The sequence below is a fragment of the Microtus ochrogaster genome, chromosome 7 (genome assembly GCF_000317375.1).
Source record: "Microtus ochrogaster isolate Prairie Vole_2 chromosome 7, MicOch1.0, whole genome shotgun sequence".
Classification (NCBI taxonomy): domain Eukaryota; kingdom Metazoa; phylum Chordata; class Mammalia; order Rodentia; family Cricetidae; genus Microtus; species Microtus ochrogaster.
In genome coordinates, this window is record NC_022014.1 from 29223388 (window position 1) to 29233701 (window position 10314).

Genomic DNA, 10314 nt, shown 5'->3' on the forward strand with positions numbered 1-10314 from the left:
AAAAAAAAAAAAAAAACAGACAAAAAAAAAGCAAACGACTATGACTCTCTACTGAGATTGAGATTGACTGCGTTTGGTGGCCCTAGCCTGACATCAGAGCCTACTGCGTTACAAGCTTGGACAGTAAAGACTGCTCTTTCTGCCATCTGCTTCCTTCTCCCTCGGAAGTCCTCTACTGAGTCACAACACTCCCTGGGGGAGGGGCCCAAGCTTTCACCCATTTTCCCCTGCCAGTGACCCCAGCATTCCCACACCTCTGTCCAGGTTCCTGTCCTTCGAATGGCGGAGGGTGACACCATCTATGATTACTGCTGGTATTCTCAGATGTCCTCCGCCCAGCCAGACACCTCCTAGTAAGTGATGCACGTGATGTCCATCATGTGCCCCTCATCATGCGTTCCCATCATCTCCTTACCCAGCCCACACACCCAGGTTCAAAGAGGCCTCTCCTTAGGCTGCCGGGAGGGCGGGGGGAAGGTGCTCAGTGTGCCCTCCTGATGAAAGCCGAGAGGGCTGGGTGCCAGGCCTCAGTGTCCGTGTTTCTCTCAGTGTGGCCAGCAGCAGTCGGGAGAACCCGATTCACATCTGGGACGCATTCACTGGAGAACTCCGGGCTTCCTTCCGCGCCTACAACCACCTGGTACCGACTTCCCTGCCCAGCCCCTGTGCTCACTGTAACCCCGCCTTCCTTTTCGGAAGGCAGCTGAAGCTCCGCAGGCCTGTTTGCAGCCCTCTCCTGCCCCTAGGACGAGCTGACAGCCGCCCACTCACTCTGCTTTTCGCCGGATGGTTCCCAACTCTTCTGTGGCTTCAACCGGACCGTGCGAGTCTTCTCCACGTCCAGGCCTGGTAGAGACTGCGAGGTGCGAGCCACGTTTGGTAAGCCTCGGAGGGGGAGGAGATGGAAGAGTGGCACCTGCGAGGGGGCTTTGTGAAGGAGCTGGGGCCACCTGTGGGATTCTTATCCTCCGTCCAAGCCGGGGAGGCACTTGCCAGCTGCAGAGGAGACACCCACTCTGGGCATGGAGGAAGTTCTCCCACGGTCAACCAGTTGGCTAGAAAGCTGGGTTAACTCCTAACCCATCCATGCCTGTTAAATGCATACTTGGTGTTCTCAAAACCTTGCTAATAGCTAGAAATTATTTTTATTTTATTCTTTTTTTTCAGTGCCTGGGATTGAACCCAGGGTCTTGTGTTAGGCAAGCGCTGTGCCACTAAACTTTATGGAACCGAAGGAGGAGGGAGTCCATTTCCTGTAGACCCATAGCTCTCCAGGCCTTCCAGGAGAAAATGGGAGAGAAGCGGGGAGAGGGGGCCTGAGTGATCTGGGAAGCGTCAGAGAACTTCAGATGTGACAGACAGAGTGGGGGGATGAGTCCCTCCTGCATGTCAGCATTGTGGGTACAGAGGTACCGCAAACTGCCCTGTGCTAACTGCTCTCTTGTTTCCTTTCCAGCCAAAAAGCAAGGCCAGAGTGGCATCATCTCCTGTCTAGCCTTCAGCCCCTCCCAGCCCCTTTATGCCTGCGGCTCCTATGGCCGGACCATAGGCCTCTATGCCTGTGATGATGGTTCTCCTCTTGCCTTGCTGGGAGGCCACCAAGCGGGTGTCACCCACCTTTGCTTTCACCCTGATGGCAACCTCTTCTTCTCAGGAGCCCGAAAGGTATTGGTCAGAGCCCAAAGCCTATGGCTTGGCAGGAACCAATTTAGGGACTCAGGGAGGCTGAGTTGGAGGCAGGGGAGAGAGAGAATGAGAGAATCGGTGGGGGAGGAGAGGGGCACACTTTTGATTCCTGTTGTCTTCAGGATGCTGAACTTCTGTGCTGGGATCTGCGGCAGCCTGGCTATGTCCTGTGGTCTTTGAGTCGGGAAGTGAGCACCAATCAGCGCATCTACTTTGATGTGGACCCGTAAGTGGCTGTGGCTCCTTCCAGGTTTAAGGATGTCTGACAGACTCTGGCTGCATCCTAGGCCCCTGGGTAGGAATGGCTTCTACCCCCAGAGGGATGCCTCTACCCACAAGCTTCCCTTCCTTCCCAGGAGTGGGCAGTTCCTAGTGAGTGGCAACACCAATGGAGATGTCTCTGTGTGGGACATCCGGGGAGCTCTTAGTGACTGCAAGCTGGAATCTGTGATGACTTTTCTGCCCCAGAAGGACTGCACCAATGGAGTGAGGTCCTCAGTTCACTGGAGGAGCTAGGGTTGGGGAGGAAGGTGGATCCCCCGCTCCACGTAGTATCACCCTGACCTCGGTGCTGACAGATTGTCCTCTCTCCTCTAGCCTTCACCCCAGCTTGCCTCTGCTGGCTACTGCTTCTGGCCAGCGCATGTTTCCGGAGCCCACCAGTAGTGGAGATGAAGGCGAGCCGGAGCTGGATCTTCCCCTGCTGTCTCTATGCCACACCCATCCTGAATGGCGGCTTCAGCTCTGGTGGTGTGGAGGGGGACCAGACCCCAGTAGCCCTGATGACCACCAAGATGAGAAGGGACAAGGAAGGACAGAGGGCTGTGGGGATGAGTTAATATAAAGATTTTGTATGATGCTGGAGTCATTGTGTGTCTGTTTGGGGTGGCACGTGACTGGCGGGAGTTTGGAAGGAGCGTCAGTAGGTTCCTTTGTCCAGCATCTGTGGGGTCTGGCATATTGTTCCCAAAACCAAGGGTTGAGAGGTGGGACCAGGCAGGAGCCAATGAGGTGCTGAGCATGGTGTGAAGTCAAGCAGGTGGGGGTGGGGCCTCATGCCATTGACTAGTTGGTTGCTAGGCAACTTGGTAAACTGAGGAGCAAACCTGTTTGAAATCTCACTCCTGAGGTGGCTGCACCGGGGGTCAGGGTGAGCTGGCCTGAGCAGGGGCGGCGGGAGCTCAGTGGCAGACAGTTGAGTGTGATTGTGAGAGACTAAGCAGACAGTGACAGCCAAGTCAGCGCTGATGGCTGCACACCGCACTGTTTACCGTCCTCCAGCTGCAGAGGGCAAGGGTGCAAGAACGCTGCTCCACTGCACCCTCTAGGCAGAGTCAAGGACACCCGTGAAGGAGTGAATGGAGAAACGCGGTGGCTTCCTGTTGGTCTCTAGGATGCAGCGCTGGGGCAAGGGGCTTGCTCCTTCAGCAGCGGCACTCGGCGTGCCTCTCCATCCTCCCACCCCCCTCCTCACACACCTTGTCAAACACCCAGAATGGGAGTCTTTGAAGAGATGCTGTCAACGGGGGGCCGTGGTGGGGACCTCAGTCAAAGGGAAAGGGGCTGCCTGTGGAGGATTGGGCAGGAAGGAGAGGAATGCCGCCCCTGCCGGGAGGTGCTGAAAGCCTTGCTTCTTACACCCAAGAAGGCAGCTCCTCCCTTCCCCCAGGATAATTGGAAACAGCCCTTCCTGTGGAGTACAGCTTTGGGGGTTATAGGTACCCCTTTTCCTCTCCCAGTCCCACTTCTCTCCATGATCACCTAAGAAGGGTCAAAATTTACTCCCTGTCTTCCACCTGATCCACAGAAAACAGCCAAGGGTCAGAGAAGCTGTGACAGAAGGGACCCTAAGAAAGGGGTTCAGAAGCCTAGGTTGTATTTTCGATTTTTCCTAAACTCCCCGTGTGACCTTGGGCAAGTCACGGGGTACTCTCTGAACCCGGGTAGCTCTGCCCCCTCCCACTTCGCACAGGTAGACCACCAACTTAGCTATATGCTCTATGAAGTGCTTCACCTTCAAGGTTATCATTACCCTCTCCAGGCCGCTCGGAAGCAGCGGTGTTTTGGGATGGAAGAGGAGCAGGCTGCGGGAGCAAAGGGGGAAGGTTTTTCGGGGCTGATAGGGTAAGAAGCTTTCTAGATGGTAGCGAGGAAGATTCCACCCGCTCGGGCAATCGGAGGGCAGGAAGGCAAGCAGAAACTCATCCAGAGACGGACACTGTGAGAGACAAAGGGGGCGTGAGAGCCCGCGCGGGGCAGCGAGGCGGGGTGGCGGACAGGAGGTGCGCGAGGTGAGGGAGGTGTGGGGGGCGTGGGCCGCGGGATGCGACGCCCGCTCCGACTGAGCTCCAGCTCCGGTTTTTCCCTCCACCATGCTCTCCCCCTCCCCGCCTCTCCTTTAACTCCCCCCTCCTGGGCTCGGGACTGGTTTCCTCCCTTAGCCTGCTGCCCTCAATCCCGGCGAGGCTGGGGCTCCGGCTCGGTGTCCCTTTCCTCGCTGCCTTGCCCAGCACCCCATGCCGCCCCCGCCCGGTCCTCGGCTCCCCATGTCCCCCACGTAGCCCGGCGCACAAATCCCGAGGTGCTGGCGCGTGGGCCAGGGGCGCGTAGGGCGCCTGCAGACGGCCCCTGCAAGGGTTCTTGTGGAGCTGAGCGCTCTGGAGCCCGGGCACAGGCACAGCAGAAAAAAGGGTCCTTGTGGGAGCTGGGGGTGATTAGCCACCCACCAGGGTGACTGGGGCTCCACAGCGTGGTAGCCACCCCTGGGGGGTGAGAGACTTTGGGGGAGTTGGTGCCCCGCCCCCAGGCCTTGGTAGGGTCATGGGGACCCCCCATTTTGGGCCAGGGGGTGTGCAAGTAGGGGCCATACTGCTGCTAGGTTTTGCGGGGCTGGTGTCTGGACTCAGCCTGGAGCCTGTCTACTGGAACTCGGCAAATAAGAGGTGAGTGGCTTGGGACTGGGGAGACTCCAGCTCCCGTGGGTAAGGGATATGGAAGCCTTGAGACTAAAGGGTTTGGATTCTGAGCTGGGAGGAGGCTGGCAAAAGGGTGCTGTAGCACTGAGGTGAGGTGACAGGTTACAAGACAGCAATGATCTTAGGAGCCAGACTGCGTCGCACAGAGCTGGATGTGGGCGGTGATACCGTGTGTCAGGAGTTTGGAGACCTCACAGGGGCAGAGAGAAAAAGTTCACGGGCAGCGAGAGGGCAGTGGAGTGGCTATTTGGATCTGTAGGAGACCTGTGTCATCTGGGTTGAAGGGAGCCTGGTTAATGTCAGCTCTCAGGAGAGAGGTGCTGACTAGGTGCTGCTGAAGCACCGAGGGGAAGGGCAGGGATGCCCAGCTCCCAGGAGCACTCGGTGTTGGAGCTCACCATCCCAACTCGCCTTCCCAGCCAGAGTTAGTAGTGAAGGACTTGTCAGTTAGAGTATATTCCTGTTTCCCTGGTTTGGAGAACTCTTTCTAGGGTGATCCTTGAGCTTCCTCAAGCCCCTCTCCTTTCCCTCTTGCTGCTGGAGTCCCGAGGATACCATTGCCCTCTCCTGTTCTCTCCCCTCAGGGACTCTTCCCTGGCATGCTTGCTTTGGGTTGAAAAGAGGCCAAGGGTCAGCCACGCAGGGCAGACAGGACCGGTGGGAGGTCATCTAAGTGATTTGCCTCCGTGGTGTTTTTCATGACCATCAGCATGAGAGAGTTCTGTTTCTGAAACTTCCCACTTCCCTGGGGAGGCCGCGAGAGGTCTTGGGAGGGAGTGGGCTTCGGAGTTCACCAGGTACTTGGTCTAATCCTAGCTCTGCGGCTTGCCGCTGTGCAGCCTTAGGCACATGACTTAACCTCTCTGAGTTTGTGTCTTCAGTCCTCGCAGCTGTTAGGATTGGAGACGAGGTATTTGGACGTATTATGTGCTCATGAAAGGAGAGGTAGGAGCAGTTTTGTTTGTCTCCGTGTTTTGCTTTCTGGCCTCCCTGCCCTGTCCTAATCCTGGTATACCCTCTTCCTCCAATATCTTGATAGGGGTAATCTCAGGCTCTCCCACCTGTCAGCAACTCCTGGCTGCAGCTTTGAGTAGCAGGTGTAGCTTGAGGGTATAAATTGGGGTATCCTGAGAGGGTTGAGAAAAGGCATTAGGGCATCTGAGACTCTTTTGGGTGGTGGGTGGGAGCCTGGTCATTTGGGGTCTGGACAGATGCTGGACAACAGTCTCCTGGGACTCAGTTTCTACTGTGGATGTAGGGCAGGGCTTGCAGTGGCGGGCAAGTCGAGGCTGTGCTGGGCCCGTGGGTTCCCTAGCTTATTGGCCAAGGATCTGTGCTTGGTTGTGTCAGTCATGGTCACAGAAGTCAACTACTTCAACTCCAAAGCAAGAGAGCACTTTCCTCAGAAAGTTTAAGCCCCAAGGTGGGATCAGGAAGGAGACTGATCTGGGTGGTCGGCCCCTGTACATTGGTTCTCATCAGCCCCATTTTGATCAATGCCAAACTGGCATTTGCTTCGTGTCTCGTTAACTGGCTAACTTGGGAAACTGGTCTGGATGCCCCCTCGCCCCCCTCAACCTCTATCTTGCCTCTTTTGCCCTGAAATTCAGTGGTGGCCTGAAGGAGAGGGAGGTTCTACCCCCATGGTTGACTGCCATGGAATAGTGAAATCACCTGGGAGGGGTGGGCTGTGTGGTTCCAGAGAGGCCAGCTCCTTGGTAACTGGCATCCCGTTGCCATGGCAACGACACCGGCGATGGAGCGGGAGATGGCAGTGTGCATGTGGTGAGGGCGGGCTGAAGAGTGCATTTGGGCACACCAAGGGGCAGAAGACCTCTGAGCCTGGCCTCCTGCTGCTTCTGATGTGAGCTAGCAGGGCCCTTGGTGCCCTTGCCTACTGAACACAGGACTCAAACAAAGGCAATGGGTGGGAGCGAAGAATTGTTGTCCTGGAGGGTTGGGAGGGAGTGAGGGAAAGCTTTGGGTACCACACCCCTGACATTGCTTCCTTGTCTGCCTTGTCTTCCCTGTAGGTTCCAGGCAGAGGGTGGTTATGTGCTGTACCCTCAGATCGGGGACCGGCTAGATCTACTTTGTCCCCGGGCCCGGCCTCCTGGGCCTCACTCCTCTCCCAGTTATGAGTTCTACAAGCTGTACCTGGTAGGGGGTGCCCAGGGTCGGCGCTGTGAGGCACCCCCTGCCCCAAACCTTCTTCTCACATGTGACCGGCCAGACCTGGACCTCCGCTTCACCATCAAGTTCCAGGAATACAGCCCTAACCTCTGGGGCCACGAGTTCCGATCTCACCACGATTACTACATAATTGGTACTGCCGGGCAGAGGGCAGGGCCAATAGAGAGTCCCGGGATGGAGGGCGAGGAAGGGAGGACCACTGGAATCCACCTCTGTACATCTAGTAGTGTCCCTCCAGGGCATGGGAAGAGACCCGGCTAGACCTGGAGTGCTGACTTCTTTGCCTGCTCTTGTTTTCAGCCACGTCAGATGGGACCCGGGAAGGCCTGGAGAGCTTGCAGGGAGGTGTGTGCCTCACCCGAGGCATGAAGGTGCTTCTGCGTGTGGGGCAAAGTGAGTGGGGCTCGGGGACACCCGCTAGGAGGAGGGAGATTTAGGGAGTCCCTGTAGGTCAGCCCCCTCCTTTGTGTCTTCCCTATCTTCAGGTCCCCGAGGAGGAGCTCTACCCCGAAAACCTGTGTCTGAGATGCCCATGGAGAGAGACCGAGGGGCGGCTCACAGCCTGGAGCCCGGGAAGGACAGCCTACCAGGTAGGAACCAGGAGCCAGTCACTGCCTCCTCTGCTCTCAGACCCCAGCTGCCCTGCTGTCACCCCCTTCCGCCCTCCCTCTCCTGTTTTGGGGGCGGCGATACAGGAAAGAGGAGAGAGGATGGGAGGGTGGGAGGGAAGTGGAAGCCAAATGAGGAAAAGACTCAATTAGAACTAATTAGCCAAGTCAGTGCTTCAATCAGTGCTGTCAGAGAAGTGGGGGGACTACATGGCAGGGAGCTGTAGGCTGGACACCTGGATTTTGATCTGGGCCTGGGGGGAGGGAATGTGGGGTACCTAAAGGGCCTGGGCACTGCTGGGGAAGCCCATGATGGGGACCCCCAGGGCTGGGTGTATCCAAATATCCAGATGGTTCCTTCAGCCCCTACCCCTCTTTCCTCCTTCACCCCTTCCCTGCCAGGTGACCCCAACAGCAATGCAACCTCTCGGGGTGCTGAAGGCCCCCTGCCCCCTCCCAGCATGCCCGCAGTGGCTGGGGCAGCAGGGGGGCTGGCGCTGCTCTTGCTGGGCGTGGCAGGGGCTGGGGGTGCCATGTGTTGGCGGAGACGGCGGGCCAAGCCTTCGGAGAGTCGCCACCCTGGTCCTGGCTCCTTTGGGAGGGGAGGGTCTCTGGGCCTGGGTGGTGGAGGGGGGATGGGACCTCGGGAGGCTGAGCCTGGGGAGCTAGGGATAGCCCTGCGGGGTGGTGGGGCTGCAGATCCCCCCTTCTGCCCCCATTATGAGAAGGTGAGTGGTGACTACGGGCACCCTGTGTACATTGTGCAGGATGGCCCTCCCCAGAGCCCTCCAAACATCTACTACAAGGTATGAGGGTTTCTCCCTCCTGGCTTTCCTCAATCCAGCCCTCCACGGGGTGCTCCTCCAGTTTAATTCATGGTATGAGGGACACCTGCGCCATAACCTTGGCCCCCCTTTGCCCCACCAGCTCCTCGGCTCCTCCTGGCTATCACCCTCTTCAGCAATTTTAGGATCCCGTAAGACTTGACCACATCTCTTCCTGCCCTCCCCCACCCTCGTCTGGCTGTGGGCACCCTCTAGTCTCTGCCTCTTGGGGAAGGGGGCACAGGCTCACCCTCCTTTAATCACGACACAGGTGTCCTTGTTCCCTCGCCCACCCGGAGTAGGGGTGGGACAGTCTGTCTTTGGTTGGCACCTCTTTCTGCCTCTCACAGTTTCTCCTCTATCTCTTATTCTCTCTCCTGTCTCTAGGTCTGTTTTCCCCCTCTTCCCTACCACCCTCCTCCTCCCATCTCCTTCACCCTCTTGGCTTCTTGTCCCGTGCCTCTCACGCGTGTCCTGGGTTGGGGCCTCAAAGCGTCTCTCCCCTCGGCTCTCGGCCCTTCCCAACTTTCCATATCAACTGCTCCCCTCAGTCCGCCCAAAGTGGGGGCTTTTGGGGGGAACATTGTGACTCCGGGCATGGGTACAGGGCCTCTTTCCCTGCCCTTCTGTGTCCTTACTCCAGCCATTTGGGGTGGTTGGGTCACAACTACTACCATGAGAAGAAGTGTCCTGTTATGTCCAGTGGGGACATTATGGCCTTGATCTGATGCCTGATGGGAAGTGATCAGATCAGATAGATGATCTGATCAGATGGGAAGTGACTCGCTCCAGACAAGAAGTGGCCAGGCCTGGACAGAAATGGCCTGGGAGGTGGCAGAAGGAGTAACAGCAGGAACTGGAAGTGCCTTCATCCAGGACAGGAAGTCGCCCTCCTGAAATAGGAAGTGGTCTGGCTGGAATTCCAAGTGGCTTAGTCTGGGGAGATGGTGGGGTGGGGGTGGGGGCATGGAGAAGGGGCAGGAGGGACTTCCTGTTTTAGGAGGAAGCTGGAACTTACCACTGTGAGAGGACAAATGTGGACTGAGAATTTTCTAGGTTCTCAGTGGCACTTCCCAGGATCTCCCTTCCCTTGTGCTCTGTGCGATTTTTAGGACAGCTAAGATGACTGCCAGCTGCTGTGGCAGGCCCAGTTTGTCTTGTTCTCCCCTGACTGTACCCCAGTATAATCTCTGTTGGTCAACAGGACCCCCCCCCAAGAACCCACATGTTCTCCCCAGTGACCAGATGGCTGTCTTGTTCACGCCTTTCTCCCTTCAAACCCAACACAGCACCTTCTTAGTGACCAAGAGGTGGTCTAGCGACTGGTCTAGCTGATGGCAGTTATTAGCACTGGTTGCTGTTTCCATAGTGACAAGCCTATACCTCTTCCTTCCTACTCTTTAGTGCACAATGGGCTGTTGCCTCAGTTTCCTCCCAGCTCAATTTTATTAGATCAAAGCTGCCCTTAGGCACCAAGTTGGCCACCTCAATCACCAACTGAAATGGTTGCTTTGTCCACCAGAGGTCATTTCATCTCTCTGGTGCTGTAGTTCCTAGCTCCTTCCAGGGAACAGGAAGTTGATATTGCCATGGGGGAGGTGGCGGGGTACAGCCGTCACCTCAATAGTTTTACTGTAAAAGGGAAATTTGAACAACAGAAAACAGAAAAAAAAAAAAGAATAAAAAACTTTAAAAGTTGCTGAGAAGGCTGGAGATTGACTGATGGGAATCTGGGAATCTGGAAGGCAGCGTGGCTTTCACGCTTGGGGTCAGCAGAGGGTTGGTCCCATGGAACCGAGGGGCCTGGGGAAAGAAAACACTGGTTGGAGTGAAGTGGGAAGTTATGGAGAGGGAATCATGGTTGTGCCTCAGAAGGCCGAAGGAGGCAGCCACCTGTAGAGAGGGCCTGCTGGAACACTCAAATTGTTCTGCAAGTGCCAATACTGTTCACATGGGCTGTGTCGGGGGTGGGCTACCAAGCTACCAAGCTAAAGCAAAGCCCTGGGGAGAGGACACAAGTCACCGTTA

At 56.7% G+C, this 10314-nt stretch overlaps 2 protein-coding genes across 7 annotated transcripts in view; both read left to right on the plus strand.

The window, feature by feature from the left end:
• Positions 1-2547, plus strand: part of Wrap53 (WD repeat containing antisense to TP53) — an 18088-nt gene extending 15541 nt beyond the window's left edge. The window contains exons 4-10 of one of the 3 annotated variants that reach the window (XM_005349778.2): positions 265-353; positions 550-640; positions 747-879; positions 1457-1665; positions 1809-1912; positions 2043-2177; positions 2284-2547. In XM_005349778.2, the coding sequence (XP_005349835.1) occupies positions 265-353; positions 550-640; positions 747-879; positions 1457-1665; positions 1809-1912; positions 2043-2177; positions 2284-2530 (1008 nt within the window). In that variant the 3' untranslated portion in view covers positions 2531-2547. The remainder of the gene's footprint in view (positions 1-264; positions 354-549; positions 641-746; positions 880-1456; positions 1666-1808; positions 1913-2042; positions 2178-2283) is intronic. The other 2 variants (XM_026780089.1, XM_026780088.1) reach the window with 2 other exon arrangements.
• Positions 2548-3705: 1158 nt separating this feature from the next.
• Positions 3706-9984, plus strand: Efnb3 (ephrin B3). Of its 4 annotated transcripts, none has more exons than XM_026780665.1 (5): positions 3706-3906; positions 6695-6987; positions 7155-7247; positions 7340-7444; positions 7865-8756. In XM_026780665.1, exons 1-5 carry the CDS (start codon positions 3827-3829, stop codon positions 8272-8274), a joined length of 981 nt encoding a protein of 326 aa, XP_026636466.1. In that variant the 5' UTR covers positions 3706-3826; the 3' UTR covers positions 8275-8756. The 4 variants fall into 4 exon arrangements, with proteins under 4 accessions (XP_026636466.1, XP_005349836.1, XP_026636464.1 ...); XM_005349779.2 differs by lacking the exon at positions 3706-3906 and adding an exon at positions 3996-4628; XM_026780663.1 differs by lacking the exon at positions 3706-3906 and adding an exon at positions 6265-6525.
• The last annotated feature ends 330 nt before the right edge of the window (positions 9985-10314 follow it).